This window comes from Lagenorhynchus albirostris, chromosome 4, assembly GCF_949774975.1.
Source record: "Lagenorhynchus albirostris chromosome 4, mLagAlb1.1, whole genome shotgun sequence".
NCBI classification, from domain to species: Eukaryota; Metazoa; Chordata; class Mammalia; order Artiodactyla; family Delphinidae; genus Lagenorhynchus; species Lagenorhynchus albirostris.
The window spans coordinates 91,741,341-91,762,445 of NC_083098.1; the positions used below are offsets into that span (position 1 = coordinate 91,741,341).

The 21,105-nt window shown below is 34.2% G+C and overlaps 1 protein-coding gene across 1 annotated transcript in view; it reads right to left on the reverse strand.

The window, feature by feature from the left end:
* Positions 1–523: 523 nt before the first annotated feature.
* Positions 524–21,105, reverse strand: part of PCDH7 (protocadherin 7) — a 448,326-nt gene continuing 427,744 nt past the window's right edge. The window contains exon 2 of the mRNA XM_060148383.1: positions 524–855. Coding sequence (XP_060004366.1) covers positions 592–855 — 264 coding nt within the window. The 3' untranslated portion in view covers positions 524–591. The remainder of the gene's footprint in view (positions 856–21,105) is intronic.

A 21,105-nucleotide genomic window follows, 5' to 3' on the forward strand; every position in this document is an offset into this window, starting at 1 on the left:
TACAACTTGAATAACATTCTATTGTTAAAAAATTTTATATTATTAAAATTTCATATCAGAAAATCATCTCTGTGGTCATCATCTAAAGACCTTAGATGGTCTTTCCTCGTATCTTTTGTGATCTCTTCATACTACTCTTTATGTGAGAAAAAGTAAAAAATTTAACATATACATAGTATATATATAGTATACTAAAGATATAGTAAATATTCAAGTGTTCAATGTTTGAACCTAATTAAGAAAATTAGATAGAGGTAAAGGTTCATTGACATGAGTCTTAAATCATTACTGTATTAAATTACAATATTATGACATTTGAACCCATGTAAAGGAATTTCTACATTTATTGTAAAATTAACTTATACTACAAAATAGTATTCAAAAAAACTTTACATATGTCACTGGACAAATTCTACTGTCTGGAATATTTGAAAAAAATTAGTTCCCCAAATTAATTTGTAAATAAATGGTTGAATGTACAAATGAGTGAATTGACCAAGACAAATTTTTATTATGTCTTAACTATAGTAACCTGTACAGATAAAATACTTCAGAACTACTTGTTGAATAAATAAGTTCCTTGTGAGATGGTTACCTACTGACTTTGTTTCTTAGATCATTAAAAACAACTTTCATTCCTTCTGACCTTGCATTAAGAATTTGGGGGCTTCCCTGGTGGCGCAGTGGTTGAGAGTCCACCTGCCGATGCAGGGGACACGGATTCATGCCCCGGTCCGGGAAGATCCCACATGCTGCGGAGCAGCTGGGCCCGTGAGCCATGGCCGCTGAGCCTGTGCGTCCAGAGCCTGTGCTCCACAACGGGAGAGGCCACAACAGTGAGAGGCCTGCATACTGCTAAAAAAAAAAAAAAGAAAAAGTAAAAGAAAAAGAATTTGGTAATCAGAATATGTGTGAATCTATACTAAATCCAAAGCTTGGCTGATCTTTTTCTCCCAACTATTTAAATGCCCCCATTTTTCATATCAAAACTTAGAGGGTGAGTGATATAAATGTCCTTCTACACATATCAACAAAATATCCTAAGACATTTGCTGTCTCTACACCCAGGAGTATCAACAGACTCCAGTAACTTTTGTCCTCTGGCTACTACTTGTATAACATAAGGTAGTACATTTGCTATATTTTTCCAAGACTCCCAAAGCCATCTCCTTCTCTTTCTTTTTCTTTTTTTTTCCCCCCATGAGCTTCCTGTCATTTGTCTCCCTGGAAAGGTTTCCCAATGATATGCTGTGAGAGTTCTTTAAAGAGGTTCTGCCTTTCTTTCTAGGCTTTAGGGTGGGGATTGAAAGAAAAAAAAAGGTCCCATTGCTGGAGACAGTGGGATGTATAGTACAGTTGGCCTATCAAGTCTAGTCTCTTTGTTTCCTTTTCTCTTTGAAAAGCTCTAGGCTAGAGCCACAACCCATTTTTTTGCTTCATGCCTCCAGCAGGGCCTCAGACCAGCTGACTAGCTGGCACCACATCCTTTGGAACAGGAATTCTTCCCTTTATAGGGTTTAGCTGTCATTGCCCAGGCATTTTATGCAGTATGATTGCTTCTCTGCTTCCCACAAACACAACCTACTTTTAGAAGAACTGTATCTATTGTTTTCAAACTGTTGACAACTTTAAGACATTATATGCAAAGATTTCAAAATACAGAAATGATTTTTGAAAACACATGCCATTTAACCTAGTGGGAGCACTAAGGATACATTAAAATATATAACAGATGATTTTATTGTAAAATTTCTAAAACTAATAACTTACTTCCTGTCTTTTACAAATTCAGTTTCAAGAGCATTTCCAAGGTCTGGTTAATAAAAAGTAACTTCCTCATTAGTGTTTGTTTCTATTAGCTATAAGCTGGTGACATCAGTACTCTGTTTCTTGAGTTTATATTTTAAAGCAAATTTAGAACTATAGGGTTATTTTGCTTTCTATTTTGTTAAGTCACTGCAAATTTCAAGCACGTAAATGAAGAATAAACTACAGAGTGATAATATTTCTATAGCTCCGTTGTTTGACATATATTGAAAGCATACAAATGGAAATTGGTTTTATTAGGACGACATGCGTAATTGCATTAGAATTTTTCATGTAAACCAATTTTCATGACTCAATGGAATTTCTGCATAAAATGTCTCTGAAGCCAAATTAGCCAAAATAGAACCAATCAAAATTTCATAAATTAAGGATATATATGTTCACAAATTTGCAAAATTAATGAAACTTGTTTTTTCTGAAATTAAAACATATAGAAATAAAAGGAAAACAAGGAAAAAAAGACACAGGATACCAGTTGGGGAAAAAAAAGACTTTAGGAGAAGATGGTACAACTTCCTTCCAATATTTGAAGAGCTGTTCAGTGGACACGTCTTATATTTTTGAGGGCCAAAGAGTAGACATAATAATATTAGATAAAAATCACAGAAAAATTGATTACATTTTACTATGGGGGTTTTCAATAAGAGTTATTAAGTAGCTAATCAGTTGCCTTATGAGGTTGTGTAGATCCTATCAGGTAGGTCCTATCATGAGACTTACCAACAAAATGTCATTTCATTGAGGGTTAGACTGAACCAAGCCAATTGTATGCCAAAAAAAAAAAAGTGCTCACATAAGAAGTTTGATTTGATATATGTATGCGTATGTGTATACACATACATATATTATATATATTATATAGGCATTGTGTCCCAGAAGCCCTTATTAAAATGAATACATAAATAACCTAGGTATGCCTTCTAGACCTACCCCATTATCATATTAGAATGTCCCAGATTATCAGAACAACTTGTTGACATAAATAAAAGTGATTATTGAGTTTACTGCTGACTACAGCAGCAGCAAGCCCTGGGAGGTAAGAAAGTACCTGAGGATGAGAATACAGCCCTAGAAGAGGCTTCATTAACAGAAAGGATCAGAGACTGACTTAAAGAAAAATCCCATTTGCCTGTTTTGCTCAAAGCATTAAAAGTCCCTATTCATGTACCCTCACAGGAACTCACTCTTTTATCAAGTGTATGTGGAGCCTGATTATGTGCCAGATACTCTTCCAGACTGTGAGAAAAGTGCAATGAACATAACAGGCAAAGCTGCTGCCCACGTGGTGTTTAAAGTCAGCTTGGGGATCCCTAAGAATATAAATTAAAGCAAAACATTGAGGTATTATTCAGAGAATTGAAATAAAAAGTATCTCATCAAACTCTTATAAAAGTTGAGACAAAGCAATAAAATTATATGACTATTTGAAGTGTCTCATCTTCCTTTACCAAGAAACTGTCCTAGGAATACAGATGAAGAATTCTAGGGGCAGGACAGGAATAAAGACGCAGACGTAGAGAATGGACTTGAGGACACAGGGAGAGGGAAGGGTAAGCTGGGACAAAGTGAGAGAGTGGCATGGACATATATACACTACCAAGTGTAAAATAGATAGCTAGTGGCAAGCAGCCACATAGCACAGGGAGATCAGCTCAGTGTTTTGTGTCCACCTAGAGGGGTGGGATAAGGAGGGTGGGAGGGAGACGCAAGAGGGAGGAGATATGGGGATATATGTATATGTATAACTTTGTTATAAAGCAGAAACTAACACACCATTGTAAAGCAATTATATTCCAATAAAGATGTTAAAAAAAAGAATTCTCGATATTACAGTATATTGATTGATCTTAGAAAAATATTTGGAACAACACTTATTAATTTTGTGACAACTCATTTATATTTCTGTAATTTTTTGAATAGGTAATTTGCTCAAAAAGTTAATAAATTCAAAAACATACATAAAGTAAAAAGTATAGAGTTAAAATTACCCTCCCAGCTTTGTCCCATATTCACCCACTGCCCTTGCTACCTCCCCTGAAAGTACAGTAGCCATTATTATTAATCTTCTTTGTGTTAATGTAGGCAAATATTAGTATAAAAACTTTTTATGCAAAAGATAAAGTAACATTCATATTATTCTGTACTGTTTTCACCTAATATATCTTAGCAATCTTTCAATATTTGTCCATAAAGAGCTTTCCTTTTCATTTTCATAGCTGTGTAGTATTCCATTCTGTGGATGAATCACAGTTTATATAGATAGTCCTATTTTGATAGACATTTGTTTTATTTTTCATCATTTGTTATCAAAAATAATGTTGAGTAAATAACACTTTTTCATGCATTATTTCCAAAATGCAAGGGTATTTGTACAATGTAATCCTAGAAACAGAATTGTTTAAAATGGATATGTGTTTGCAGTCTTGATTAATTTTGCTAAAGTGACCTGCACAGAGATACACTAATTTACCCTCATAAATTGAGTGCATAACAGTTATCTATTAGTTTTTTCATGTTATGTTGATACTTTTTTGGATTTTTGCTGATATAGAATGTAAAAAATCGTATCTCAGTGTGATTTAGTTTGGACTCTTGCATGGTCCAAATTGTTTTCAGTAATCTTTATTCTAGAAAGATCATTTGGCTAGATAGAAAACCTTGGTTCACACTCTTCCTCTTTAAGTATCACAGATGTTTCCCTGTCTTCATTGGTTGAATTTTGCTGTAGGGAAGTATGCTGGTTTTAACTTTACCCTTTAAGAGATTCTGCCTTAATTTTTTTCATTTTATTATGATACATCTTGATGTTGACCATTCCAGGTCAATTATTCCTCATTCATAACTTAACAATATAGTTTTCATATCCTAACAATGTAAATTTTGTTTTATTTTATTTTTCTTGAAATGTATCATGAGTTTCATCTTTGAATATACTTTTGTACTTCAAATACACTTATGATTATATAATACATTTTTTGGTTTTCTTCTCTTGGTACAACACATTTACTTATGTTGGACCTCCTTTGCGAATCTTCTGTAATTATTGCTTTTGTCTTCTATCTTTATTTCTGCTTTTCTCATTTTTATTCTTTTTACTTATACTGTAGTTCTCCCTTATGCCCCTAAATCCCTGTTTATTTTATTTTTCTAATGATATTGTTTATTTCTGCTCCTTCATTCTGATTTTACCACTTTTGTTTCATCTCATTTTGTTATCTAGTATCACTTTCCTGAGGTTTTGCATCTCTGCTGTTTGGTTTTCCTTCAAAAAGTTGATGCTTCATTTTTTCTTAAAAATTCTTGGTGAAATGTTAGTTTATAATTTTCACCTGCTTTCTCAAAACAACAAATTTTGAGTGTAATTGTTTTGTCTTTTTAAAAATTCTGCATCCTTTTTCTAACTTCTTATGATATATATTTTTTAATGCTGCCCTTGCTATTTTTCTCATTACCCTTTATTAAATGAGTTGCCTTTTTCTTGACTGACTAGCCCTTTTCAGAAGAATCCCATGGAGCGTATAGAAAGTAGGATAACAGGATTACCTTCCTGGCTTCACAAAATAAAGCTTCCTTCCTTTGGTATGCAAAGGAAACATCTTGCAAATACAGCTTTGTTAAACTCTGTGTGGCTCTGCCTCCTCTTTCCCTATGGTTCTGTGCCCAGGAGGGTTTCTCTTGCTGTCCCTCTTCACCCCAATTTCCACAACTATTACTGTCCACAAGAGATTCAGTATTTATACTTTATAATCATGCCCTCATCTTCAGGAACTGTGTTTTGCTGGTCTTTTCTGAGATCTGCCACCACTTGGCCCCTTTTCCACTTTTTTTTTTTTAGTTTACTTCCTCCAGTTCAGTTTTTTTGCCCTATTCCAGATGTTTTTAATAGAACTTATTCTTATTTTGAAATCCCTGAATTAAGTCTTTCTTCAACTTTCTTTCAAAATGGGAATTTCTTCTTTTGAATTACTGGAAGGAAAGGGGATAGATAAAAATTTACACAGTTATGCTCTTTCCAGAAGTCCCTATATTGATGATTTCATTTAAAAAAATAAATAGTTAACTAGGAAATATTGGAACGGGGGAGAAATGGATTTTGTCTATTGGGTCTCAGTTCTTCAAATTGGTAGTAAGCCCTGATCCAGACATCAAGCTTTATTCTTTTATTAACTTTTGTTATGATCAGGTATAGAGAAACATTGTTCTTGAGGAATTAAAACCTTATTTGAAAGACAGAGTAAATGAAAATCCTATGGTTTTTTAAACAACATTATTTTTCTTTACTACTACAAAATAGACAGATGCTATGAAAGCCCAATGTTAGCAAGTTAATTTTTGATACTGATAAAATAAAAAACAAATGGAGAGCAGCCTTGAAAATTCCCTGAGCAGACGAAACCAGTTTAGTCATACAAGCCAAACTTAGCTTAGCTTATTTTGCAAGGCTAAATTGACCTGAGTCATGTCTTGTTTACACCTCTGGAAATTGTAAGCAAAGCTTAAACTGTTTCCGAAGGTTGATATGAGGTAACCACTGACCAATTCTCTATCATTTAAGAAAAATCTAATATTAAAAGCAATCACTGTGAAGAATAAACAGTCACTGCCTTCTCACTATATAAGCTGCTTTGTAACAATATATCCCTGAGGCTCATTCCATGTCTTGGTTTGAGTGCTCCCAGGCTACAAACTGTCTTTTTGGTATTTGCACAATAAACTTTTACTAATTACTTCTTCAGCCTGTAAAAAATTAATACACAGAAACCTCAATTAAATAGTGTCAGGATACCACAAGGGGGAGCTTTCGCACCCTGCGATAAGAGCAGAGCCCAACAGGAAAGACTCCTCTTCTTTGGCAAGGATGCAGCCAATGAAACTTCAGCCCTCCCAACTTCCTCATTCCTCTCTATAAAAGTGTTCTTCCTTTGCCATGAAGGTACTTGCTCACCCTTGTTGCAGACCCTGGATTGCAATTCTTTGCTGATCCCAAAGAAACCCATCTTTTTTGGAGAGATATCTGGCATTCTATTTCTTTTAGGTTAACAGGTGATACAGTAGCTTTACATCTGTTATTTCTGAACTTTCTACAATACTTTTAACTTGACTGCAATGTAGTTCGAAAACTCATACAATTTGAGATTAAATTTTCAACTCCACCATTCCTTCTTTATTCTGCATTTCACTAATTGCACCTGCAATCAACCAGTTTCCTGCTCAATTATTTGCACCTGCATTTTTGCACCTGCAATTTTGGTGACATTTTGCAATCAGTATACATGTCTTTATTTACATTTCCAACTTGTTAATCTTACCAGATACTAGGTTTTTTGCTTAAACTCTTCAAAAAAAATTTTTGTGTGTTTCCAAGGTGAATTTGGAGGCAAGCAATAGATGGGCTGACAATGATTTAGTCAAAAAGTTGAGTTATTTTTAATTAAAATAATGATGACATTTTCCAAAAGAACAGTCGTTACAAATAGAACAAACTTAGAGATCAATTTTAAAGGGTTATATACACTTATTATATATTAAAAATACTGTTTTAAAAAACAATAGCACATCTCCTAAATCTTATAAATTATGTCTATTTTTGTATTTACATGTGTCATGGAAGGTTAAAAGGTTATATTGAAAATATGCCCTTTATGCAGGCTAAATGGTTACCTCCATAAGAAGGATTAATAATTGGGGCTCCTGGACCCTTGAGATTTTTATCTTTTGCCAAATGATGTCTAAGTTCAAGTCATGATAATTTGAAATGAAGTCAAACAGACAAACCACTTAACCTGAGTTGAAAATTAATGGTTGGAAATGAATTAACTCCCTAAATATTTAATTACTTATAGATATAAAAGTCAGTGGTCAGGATCAAAGGTAATCTTTTGACACACTATTGCTCAGGAGGGTCTTTCATGACAAAATCTTTAATTTATTTTTAGGAAGTATATATAAGAAAGTAAATTTTTAAAAGTAATAAGTCAAATGGCAACTCCAGTTTGTTCTGAGAATTACTTGAATCTTATGGTCTCTGTTCTATTGCTATTTTTTTTAAGTGTTGCTAGTAGATGCTGCAATCCCACTAGCATAAACCTAAGAAAAATATTAGCTTGTTGAGATCTTGAGAACTAAAATTTAATAAACTAACCAAAACTGACCAAATGTACTGTCACCTCTGAGGCCAGATAGATTTGTTTGTACATTTCCTGTGTCTGTTACTCTCATTTATGAAGATGAATTTTCAAAGGAGGAAAGAGAAGATAGATTTATTACATATTTTTCTATTATCCTTCTTGTTTCGGGATTTGCCAGGTCTATGGCGCTTGACCAAAAATTGTGTTTTCTGAATCATGCTTAGGTGGTTTTCTATTGTTCAAATTGAAGGAGCTCATAGGAAATTGCCCCTGAGAAATGCTGCAATGTGTGTGCTGTAAAGAAGTTAATGGAACCAGATTCACTGGGTTATACATTGTTCTTTTTATCAGAACCCTGGAGAAAACACCTCTGGATTTTTCCAGATTAGTCGGGTTTCCTGTGAGTCAGAAGTTAATTTCTGTCTTATGGATACTATGAATGTCTTGACTTGATTGATTTTCCTCTTCTTGTTGGTTGTCAGGAAGTTTAAAGCCAACATTATGACCAACTTTTTAAAAGAGATTAACATGTTTGATATGCATTTTATGTATCCACCATCTTATTTCCCTGCATGTATTTTCTCTTTGCTCCTCATTTTCCTTATTTATGGAGTATGTAGAGATATAACAGCCACCTCAAAAATAGGTATATTCTCTAATAGGACACCAGTTTCAGAAGAACCTTGGATCAAAGAAGCATTAACTGTGATTATTAGCACTCTAACATTTCTAACATTTTTAGAGCCAGTGGAAAAATAGCAAAAAATAGGAAGTTAATGTGAAGAGAGATGACAGTTGCTTTGTGAACCTCATGCTTCCTCCTGTAGACTAAAATTGTGTGTGTGTGGTGTGTGTGTGTGTGTGTGTGTGTACACCTATGTGATAGGCATAATGGTTGCTCACACACCACTGCCTTGCTAACAGAGCTTTGATTTTCTCAAGACATCAAGAAGAGATCCCTTGATCTCAGAGAAAGTGGGCATAAAACTTCTTGTTTAGAGAGTGGTCATTTTCCATTTCTTGTGAAAGAGATAAAGGAGAATTCTGCTAAGGGTCTTTGTATAAAACTTTCACAAGCAAGAAAGTGGCATGAGAATCTGTCTTACAGCTCTGGCTTACATCCCTGTCTTAGATAGAGGTCTTGATATCTGGAGCTATAGTAGCCTTCTTGTAGCCATGAGTCAACAAACTTAAGACTAAAAGGCCAAAATTCTGAGGATCATGGAGTAACAACATGGAAAAATCCTGGGTTCTTTATGATACACTGAATAACTGAACTCACATTACCAACTTTTTATCTCTAAACTAATTGCTGTGTAGAAGAAAAACAATATTTTTAATAGTACTTATATATTTTTTTTAATGTTACTTGCAATTGAATGTGTTCCTGATGATACAGTCTTGGAAGACAAAGGTTAGGAAGTCTAGCAAATTTTTCTTAGTGATTGATAACAGAAAGAAGACTTATCTCTTCTACAGTCTCAATATTGAAGTTTATTATAATTTCTTATATGATAGGTAGTCTGACAACTTTCTCTACATTTATTGGTACCTGTCACAAAAAACATCTGATTATCAGGGAAGACAAACCAACAGATATTTTTTCTTTATTTTCATATTTTTATTTTTAAGTTTTTAAATTTTATATTTATAAATAAATTAATATTTATATATTTATAATTTTTAGCAGTTAATAATGAACTCCACTAGCTATTCTTCCAAAATTGATATTTTTGATGCCGATATCCTTTGTATTTTTGAGGTAGACTTATCCAATTTAAATTTATTTCAAATAAACAATGGGAGGCCATTTTTCATTGAACACACACTATAACTTAGTGTGTTTTGCAAAGGAAAACCTGGCACTTCTTGCATTAATTTTGGATCAGAAATGGAACAATAGGCCCAGAAACAAGAGAATTTCAGAAAGAAAACCTATAGAGAATTTCAGAACCTCTCTACAGAAATGAAAAGGAAAGTAAATTTATGGAAGTCATTAACATTACAAACAGTGAAAACTATAGTGGAAAGAGTATGAAATAAAGTGCAGAACAGTGAAGAAGAATGTGACATTAGGCAATGAAACAGCAGAAAAAAAATCAAAGATGTGATAGATCATAGATAATATTTAAAAAACATTTATCATTTGCCTAACATTATGCCAAAAAGTTTGCATAAAGAGTTTTATTTAAGACTTACAACCACCTTACTAACTAAGTTATATTAATTATTCCCATTTTACGAGTAAGAAAGCTAAGCTCTGGAGAGATTCACTAAGTGACTCACAGTTACACTGCTAACAATTAAAGCAAGGATCGACTTGTGTCTTAGCATAATTGTAAAGTCTATCCTCCTAACAGCCATATTATGGTGCTCCCAGTAAATACATTAGGACATCAGTGTGTATTCCTATACAGATCACATCTGCATTTTTGTCTAGCATATGTTTGTATATTCATCTATGCCCACAATTCTATTTTCCCACTAATGCTTCAGAGATTTTAGAACTAAAGTCAAATGTTATAATTTGACTATTCATGTAATACAAAATTTTACCATTGTACATATCAGCCAAAGTGTTTTCAGCAACCATTTTCATTTCTGCTCCTCAATTAATGTTAATCACAGTGATTATGCTAATCTAGGTTGTATACAGTATACAAGAAATAACAAGGAGAACCATTTTAGACTAAACAGCCAAAACAAGCTCCACAGTAGACACAAATACTTGAATTGTAAATAATTTGAATCAGGTCATATGCTGAATAAACAGCAAACATTTAAATATCAAAGAACAAGCAGAATTTTCTCTTTATAATAGTACATTTTAGCATTTAACTCTTGATGTTTATACTTTCACATTATTTCTGCCCTTTATGTACTTCTACACTATTCTGAAACAATATATGAATCTGAAAAAATAATAACAGTTTTGTCTAAACAAACATTCAAGTTGATTTCTACCAATGGTACTGACTGTCCATTACGTAATATAACACAGGATGATGGTGAATTGCACACACACTCTTTGGGGAGCTAAAAAAGTGACTATCAGTGCTTGGTAGCAAAAGGCAAATTCAGCTGTGAAAAAAATTGGAGCCTGAGGAAAATGTGCTCTCCTACATACACTTAGAAAATATTCTTCCATGTTTAGAACCAGTTGGCAAAATGTAATGAAGTTCTACAATCAAAAAATACAATGATACATTACAGTCTATATTATTCAATCTGTTCCCACACGGTTGCCAGCTCTCAAAACCAACATGGCAACATGACATCTATTCAGCCCAGGAACTTCAAGCTGATGCTTTTTTCTTGCAAAATCATGCATGGTGGCAAATAAACCAACCCCTATTTTATTTAAAAAATTAATATTTTGTACATCAAAAACTTTTTTCATTAATTTTGATGTGCTTAATATTTTGCTTTATAATATTATTTATCTTGATGACTAAGTGTTTTGGGCTTCTTAAACTTTGTACCTGCAGTAAGTGCCTCACTCATTTCAATTAATCCCAGTCCTATACTATATGAATCTATTCTAATTTTATATGCTAAGAATCATAGAAAAGTCCAGGCATGCCCAATGAACATTCTCTATAAATCTGATACTCAAGGACACATTGTGGTATGTCTTTTGGGGAGTTGCCAAAAAAGAAATCATGGCAAGTAATAACCTGAACTAAAGTTTTTCTTTAAAAATGGAATAGGACTAAGAAGGGGAAGACAATCGTCCTATTTTCATGATCTTAGAAACAGCATGCAGGTAAAGGTCTAAAGCTATTTTACAGTCTTCTTTTGTAAGAAGCTTTTTTTTTTTTTTTAAGTAAAGGAGATTTGGCTACTGGAGAGTAAAAATTAAGCAAATTTATTAGAACCATCGCCTCCAAATATGTGTTGTCTTTTGCAAAGTGGTCATCATATTTATTTATTAATTCCAGTGATGTTCCTATCAGCATTTTGAAATTCATTCCCGCAACTTGCTCTCAGAGCTAGATTATGAGCCTTAGGAGTGAAGCAGTCTTGTTAATCTAGAGGCACAACACATTTTGTCTTAAAATAATTTTGCCAATTTCAGTGCCTAACACTTACATGAGAAGAATGTTGACTATTACTAGAAACCAAGTCTACTCGCAAAGAATGGCCACATGCCAAGATTGATTGAATTTAAACGATTTGAGCAAGCTTCAAAGGATATTCCAAAAGAAGAAATTAGAAAATATATGAATATAAATGAATTCTGGAATAAGAGAATGGGTGCCAGCTTTTAAGAAACTAGTTCACACTTGTTTATCAATGCTCGAATAGGTTTGCCAAAAATTAAGTTGAATTATTTTATCGTCATACCTTATATCTTATTTGCAGCTGATGTCCTCCAATAGTCTACGGATTGTTAGTTATGCTGGTTTTCTACAGTAAAATCATAGAGTAAAAAAAAAAAAAAAAAAAGAAAGAAAGAAACAACCAAACAAAAGATGTACATATAGTCACATACAGTCAGTAATACCCTTGAAAATTCCCAGACATTAAGTTCAAGTTAGCAGGCAGTTGAAGGTATAACTTCCATCACTGGAATAAGTTGTGATTTCTTTAAGCTGAGCACTGGATGAAGTAGTTGGATTGTATTTAAGAGCACATTGCCAAAAGTACATATCTCTAAATACTAGAAACCCACTCGGTATGGTGATCATTTCACACTATGTTACATATGTGGGAACCCAGGCCAAGTAATGGAAAAACATCTTTACATTCTAGTTTTTCATGGTAGTTTTGGGACATTTGTTTATTGAGTAGAATGTGTGTAAAATAGCTTACACCATTTAGAAGGATATTTGTTTCCTCTATCTTGTGTGTGCGTGTAAGGTATGAATTAATTTTTGCAAGTGAAATGCAGCTATGAAGTAACCTCACTGTATTCAATTGAAGACAGATTTATTTTTAAACTTGCTTGATATAGATAAGCTGGACCTCATTAAAATTAAAGACTTCTACTCTGAAAAATACAATGTCAAGAGAATGAGAAGACAAGTCACAGACCGGGAGAAAATATTTGCCAATCCGAAAAAGCTACATACTGTAGGGAGCATTTTTACTGTATGTGTCCATCTATATGAGATTCTGAAAAAGGCAAAGCTATGGAGACAGTAAAAAACCAATGGTTTTTAGGGACTGTGAGGGTTGCATGGGGAGAAACAGGCAGAGTTCAGAGGATTTTTTAGGACAGTGAAAATACTCTGTATGACACCGTATGTCATTACACATTTATTCAAACCCACAGAATGTGCAATGCCAAGAGTGAACCCCAAGGTAAGCTATGGACTTTGGATGGTTATGATGTGTCAATGTAGGCTCATCAGTTGCCACAAATATACCATAATAGGGGAGGCTATGCATGTGTGGAGGCAAGTGGTAGATGGGAGATTTCTGTACCTTCCCTTCCATGTTCCTGTGAACCTAAAACTGCTCTAAAAAAAGTTAATAAAAAAGAAAAAAAGTATATGAATGTACAATAACTAAAAGAGAAAAAGGAAATAACCCAGTTCTACCACTTTTTATTTGAGTGACTCAGTAATTAGATAACATTCTGAAGTTTTGCTTATCATCTGATAAAGAAAACAGAGTAAGAAGCAAGTGAAATTATATATATATGTTTATATATAATGTATATTAAAGTGTATTTTTAAAGCATTATAATAGCAATTTTCATCTGAAATAAATATAAATACAATATACTAATTTGAATTATTGTATACATATTAAATAATCTTCAAAAATTCTTACAATTAATTTGTTGTAGTATAATAAAAACACAGATATATATAATTTTTAACCCCCCAAAATTAATCGATATATAGAATCTATCTCCCTTGTAGGTAGCATAACACTAGCTAATATCAAATCACAAAAAGAAATCAGGAGATCTAGCATGTTCTTCACCTTAGCAAATTATTTTTTCCATGGTGTTTTATTCAGTGTTTTTTTCTACTCTTCCTTTTCACACATATTTGTTTTGTGCAACATTTTATGAAGTTGAAATCAGAACTGAAGATCTATAATGTATTACTAATTATTGATTGTTTTAGTAGTAGACAAAGAAGTGTGTCTTCGAAAAGTTCCAGATCTGACTACTTCAGCAACTGTGGCATGATTTACCAGTTTTGTATAACAATAAAGGATATCACACAATACTCAAGGCTGAGGCACACTACCAGCTTATCAGTCAATCAAGCACTAGTCAGTTTCCTACTCACCACACACTCTCATGGACGCTGTGGGAGAAGAGGAAATTATTGGTGACCGACTCTACTTTCAACTGCTTTTAGTATTTCTGATGTAAAGGAAGTCTTTTCTGACCTTCACTTTCCCACCTTCTAATACCTGTAAATGCTTTTGCTTCTAAATACCTAGAATGGATTCTATGATCTGCCAAACTCTGACTCTCCAATTTGGTCTCCAGAAGTCAAGCCTGTCCCTGAGACCTTGACCACTAGGCCAGGCAGATGATTCAAGGGGAGCCAATCAGAGTTCCTTTCTTTGGGATTTAGAACTGTGAACAGGAGATACCAGTCTCAGCTGGGGTTAGAGAGATTTCGAATTCTGGAAGGCTCTTAATTTCCTGTTACAGTGCCTGCACTGCTTCCTTATGAGTTCCCTAAAACACACTTTTATGTCCTTAGAACAAATTCTCCCTTGTGACTTAATCTAGCTCAAATTTGTTTTTACTGTTTGGAACAAAATGTTCTAATTTATGTAAAGTTACTTTTATTTATTTATTCTTATTGGAATATAGTTGATTTACAATGTTGTGTTAGTTTTAGGTGCACAGCAAAGTGATTCAGTTATACAAATACATATATTCATGCTTTTTTATATTCTTTTCTCATATAGGTTTTCACAGAATATTGAGTAGAATTCCCTGTGCTATACAGTAAATCCTTGTTGGTTATCTGTCTTATACATAGTAGTGTGTGTGAACAGCTACTTTTAAATTGATAGCTCTTATCAAGTGAGTGGATATGTCCAAAATAGTAAAGACACTTAAGTAAATGGTTAAAAACACGTGACTGCCCATATACAAGCTCTCAGCAATACCCAGATATGTCTGGGATTAAGAAGCACATTCCAGTCTGAAATGCTTGGGGAGCACAGAACATTCTTTGACCCACTCTGAGTTAGAGATATCAGGGCCGTGAGGTTTCATGGGGTGGTAGATTTGCCAGGTGATTTTTATAAAACTCAAGATTATTGGTCTGTTTATACGTATTTCCTGAACTTTTTTGTCCCTTCAGGGTATGTCTAATATAATAAATCGAAAATAATCCCTTGCTCCATGAATGGAGTTGGAAGAAAAACTTTTATTACATTCCAATTCTGAATGAACTAAGAAAAAACTTCAGATCAAAATTAAAAGCTGAATAGATTTCATAAGAGAAAATATATACAATAAAAAGCTTTGTTATTAGCTATTTTATCAATTGGAAAACTCAAGAACACTGCATCCTGACATGCCCCATGCATATCTGGTCTCTGAAAATTAGAGAGATCGACAACAGGGTTAAGATATTTTGAAGGATGTCTGACTAAAAGGCAAAGCTAAAATGTTGTCTGTTTGCTTAATCTAAGTAGCTAAAACTAGAGGGGAAAATAAATTCCTCTAGGAAATGCCACACAGTGGAAGGCAGAGCACTTCAAAAGTCCAGAGGAAAGGGTAGGAATTTTTAATACAGAGGTTGATTAGAAATGTAAGAACTCAGAAGTGTTTCTCAAAAGTAGAAGGGTTAGGAAATTTACAAGGAAATCATTTCTAATCAGGGCAGAGACCTAGTGAATTAAGTGCTAGCTCACCTGGAAGCCTCAGAGAGTCTAGCCATTGGTTTGAAACAGGAGATCCATTTCTGGCCTTTATGGTGACTTTATCTCAGAAGAGGTATAATCAAGGGAGGAAAGAACGGTGTGATTTCACCAAAGTGATGATGGAGGAGGGAGATTGGATTCCAAAGCCCAATTATGGCTTCAACTTATCCTCTGTGAAGGAATCTGGAGCAGTAGCAAAAGAATCAGTATTTTATGATTTTCTAAACCTCTCTGTTAATTTTGTTATTACCTATATTTTTTCATGTGAAGAATATCAGAGGCCTCTGTGAAGAAAAAGGTCTGCATGGTTCTGTAGGTTAATAAAGAACTAGAGAGGCTGTATCCCACAACAAGGGAAGTCAGTTGAAAAGTCAAAAGAACATAATCTAGATGGAAGCAGCTATCAAAGGTAGGAGAGGACAAGAGCAGAGTGAATCCCTACAAGTGAAAGATAAGGATTTGGAGCTTGCTGAAATAAAGAAGCAACCATGATGACCAGAAGACCCACATGTAGTAAAGGAGACCAGACACTGAGCTTAAAAAGCCAGGGCTGTTTGTCAAGACTGAGCCGGCTTTGGTCTTTGGGGCAAGACCATCACTCAAGTCTGCTGGTCACACTTCAGTTGTGCGACTGGCTAAGTTAGGCAACCTCTTTGTGCCTCAGTTTCCTCACCTGTAAAGAGTAAATAAAATAATACCAGATTAATAAGAGTTGGGAGATTCTAATGTTAGCTAGTGTTTGAGGACAACCTTTTAGCATAGAGGCTATTACATAACAGGAATCAATAAGAGGTATTATTAGAGAACAGAAGAAAACAAATATGGAGTGACCTCTGCATCAGAACGTATGCATGATTGATTCATTTCTTGAGCCAACATCTAATTTGTCTTAACATGGGATTAAACATGATTTTAGTCTAAAGAATATAGATATTAAAACAAACAAGCAAAAACCTCAGTTAAAGGAGTTCAACATATTGAAGAACATGCATGTGAAAATAAAGCAAAAAAATTATCCGTGGAGAAATGACTGATTTTACTACTGAGATATAAGATACACAACATAAACCTGAAACATCATGTGTAGTGTCAAAAAGAAAGTGCTAGGGACAGAGAGAATGAAAATGATGAGAGTTTGGGGGTAAGTCAAATGGAAGCAGGGACCAAGTAAAAGGACCCCCAATGGACTAAGCTGTAACAATTTGTGCAACAAAATAACTAAAATAGTACTGAATTATAATCCAAAGTTTAAAATAAATATCCATGAATCCATACTGATATAAATAATTACATAAATAAATAAATAGGGAAGAAAAGACAAATCTCCCATGCAGATGAATCTCAATTTATGTAGATACTCCTCCCCCAAGGAGATGGAACATGAATAGTCATTACTGAGCATGGGCTTCCAAAAAAAGGTGCTATAGGAAAAAGAGTAACTTTACAGTAGAGAAACGTAACAAGCACAACTTCAGCCTGGAGCTCAAAGTCAATAGCAGCAATGATGTCATACTGATAGTGTGTACCTTAGATATGATGTGATGAAAAGCATACTTCCTCTCTGTGCTCTTCCTGCCAAAACCCATAACTACTGTCTAACTGTCAAATTCCAACAGAAATATTCTCCAAAATACCTGACCAGACCTCCTCAAAATGTTAAGGTCATCAAAAACAATGAATGTCTGAGAAATTTTCACTGTCAAAGGAGCCTAAGGAGACATTAAGACTAAATGTAGTAGTATAAAATAAATAAGCTACTAGGCTATATTGTACAACACAGGAAATATAGTCAATATTTTATAATAACTATAAATGGAGTATAACTTTTAAAAATTGTGAATCACTGTGTGTATACCTGAAATTTATATAATACTGTACATCAACTATACCTCAGTAAAAAACAAAAGCAAAAAAGACTAAATGTGTGGTATGATATCCTGGATGGGATCCTGAAACAGAAAAGGACATAAAGTAAGAATTAAGGAAATCTGAATAAAGTATGCTCTTTAGTTAATAAGAATGTATATATCAATATTGGTTCATTAATTATGACAAATGTATTATACTAATTTAAGATGTTAATGGGGGGAGTAGGTGTGAGACTATAGGAACTCTCTGTATTATCTTTACAATTTTTCTGTAAATCTAGAAATATTATAAAATAGAAAGTTTATTGAGACATACTATAAAACAGTGAGATAAGCATTTTCCCTCTCTAATATAAACTTCCTGGGGGCAAGAACACTGTTAGGTGTAACTTTCTATCCCCTATATCAACATCTAGCATAGTCTCTAGAACATACTGGTATCTGGACAAGTTGGTTGAACAAATCAATGAATGCAGGAAAATAGGTACTAATTATCAACAATACTGGGTTTAAAGTCATAAATTATGCCTGGGAGTTTCAGGAAAGTTTTTATAAAATGATAACCAGTAATTTATAGAGTAATATTTATGTATGATGAACACTCCAGAAAGAGCTAAAACCATGTATGTACTTTATCTCTTCCCATGTTAAAATGACATTGTGTCATATTAATAGTTAACTCTTCCCCCTGTTGTTAGTATAGTTCAGACATAATGGTCCTCAACTTAATTTGTTCTTTAAATGGGCCAATTTCCTCCTTGCTCCAAATCTCAACCCATCACATCCACCCCACCTTCCCTCCTCCTTGCTTTCTCCCTCCCACCCTTTACCTAATCAATTCTTACTCAGTCTTTTAATCTCAGGTTAACTCTCATTTCCTCCAGGAGTGACTCCCTGTCTCCTGGGACTAAGCTAGGTTTCTGTTTTTGTTTTACTATTTTATATCACCCTCTATCTTTGTGTTTCTCCCATGTCTCTTATATCATTGCAAATACACACGCATGCACCCACACATACACATTTAATGACTGCAAACTCTACAAGAGCAAGGATTACATTAGTTTTGTTCACGCTTGTATCTCCTGCAATCTAGCATGATATCTAAGACATGATAGGACACAATACTTACTTGTTATATGACAATGAATGAAAATATATTAAATAGAAATAGAAATTTTAAAAAAGTTATGAAAAATAACAGACAAATGAGTTATCAACTTAACTCCTCTACACCCCCAAAGCCATCTTTCCTATCTCTCCCTCTAGCTATTTACTGTAGTTTCATATCTTCTTATCACTCATTTTACTCCAAAATAACATACTTTGCAACTGCTCCCTAGTATTCTCTCTCTATATATAATATGCTATCAGTCCTTAAATTACTTAATATAAGAAAGCTATTACGGGCACACATGATAATCCTTTATGTGTGCTAGAAATCCACATACACACAGAAAGAAATTAAAAGGACATATTGTTTACTGACCTTGCAGCCTAGTTTAAATTTGCTTCAATTTAAGGGACTCCTTGGAATACAAAAGCTATGTTTTTCAGCTCCATGTGCACGTACTGCACTACATGAAATACTTGGCTGGGTTCAGCGTCTGAATCCAAAAATATCTCCTTATGTTATTATGACTGCTGCTATCTCTTACAAAATTAGCTGAGCCGTGGAGATAAGAATGTTCTTCTGTTTCACACATGACATGCACACCCATAAACGTGTAGGCATGAGAGAATAAAGGGAGAGGGGCACACACACACAGAGCTTTCCTAACCTGGAGCACAAAAGCAATTTTGATCATAAATATTCTGTTCTCTACCTACAGAGTAGTGAGACCCAGTCACAGGATCCTATAGAAATTTACCCAGTGCTAGTTGAATTGATTTATCCTTCCAGAATTTAAAAAATAAAAATTAAAAAAATTTAAAAAGGCTTCAAATATCTAAGTTAGGGTAAATGTGTTAATATATTTTAGCTTTTTTTTTTCTTTTGCGTACGCGAGCCTCTCACTGTTGTGGCTTCTCCCGTTGCGGAGCACAGGCTCCGGACGCGCAGGCTCAGCGGCCATGGCTCACGGGCCCAGCCGCTCCACGGCATGTGGGATCTTCCCGGACCGGGGCACGAACCCGTGTCCCCTGAATCGGCAGGCGGACTCTCAACAACTGCGCCACCAGGGAACCCATATTTTAGCTTTTTTAGACCATTAAAAATCAGACATTTTGCTTTGCAGAATATCATTAGTTCTATGAGAAAAGTAGGGTTTGGGAAACTCAATTTTGAGGGCATTAAGATAGGAGATAGAAAAGACCTTATATAAGGCAAAATGGCTTAATTTGATCTTATCCTGATTTCATGTAGTCAGAGACCCCTCTAATTAAATCTAATTGCCTCAGTTATTAATGAGAGCTTATGCACTCTTAAGAACGTAAAATGTCCCTAAAAGCAGATATATTTAGTCTATTTACAACTCAAGGGTCTACTAGAAAAATGCAGCAAACTGTGGTTTTACCTGGGTAAGGAGCTCAGGAAAGTGACCAGAGGACATTGGGGGAACTCTTCCCCTTTTTATCAGTAAATACCCATTTTGCAACTAGGAGAGAGATTAAAACAACACATTTAATTTAGGAATTTGAACTAAATACCTCTATTTGCATGCAAAATATATTGGACCATTTAAAGTGGCAAAATATTAGGGAACATGAAGATATGTAAATACAATGAATTTATAATTTCATCCTAGTAAAATAATTCTTAAATCCCTAATTCATGCCAATCTCTGAAATCCTGCATACATTTTTACTTATTGCAAAAATTTCCACAAAGGCTACTTAGTAGAATTGCTTTCTGGGGACAGGTTGCATATCAACACTTAAGAGTAACAAAACATCAAATTCTATAATATCCACAAGTTCAGTAAATATCCAGAGGGGTTATTCTACCTGGGTGCCCTCTGGGGCCAGGAAAAGTGCAATCACTTACCTATAGGAGACTAAATCTAGTAAGGCAGATGCTTGCATAAAATCACTAAAATGGAATGTGATACATAATTTAACAAAAATATGTAGACTGTACTATAGGAACTTGGATGAAAGAGCAATTAATTCTGCACCATCAAGGGTAGTTTCAGAGAGCTGTTCCTTGAATTGGGCTATAAAGAGAAGAAAATGCCTTCTAAAAATAGTGTAAAATACATAATGATTATCCCCAGAGGATATCTAGGGATTATTTGGCCTCTCCAAACCATACCCCTCCAAAAATATTAATTTATTCATTTTATAATTGAGGTACAATTAACATATAACATTGTGTAACTTCACAGTGTATAATGTGTTGATGTGGCACATTTATGTATTGCAATATGACTGCCACCATGGAAGGGAACTTTAGCCATGCATCAAAGAAGGGATATCTCAAAATCTGAAAT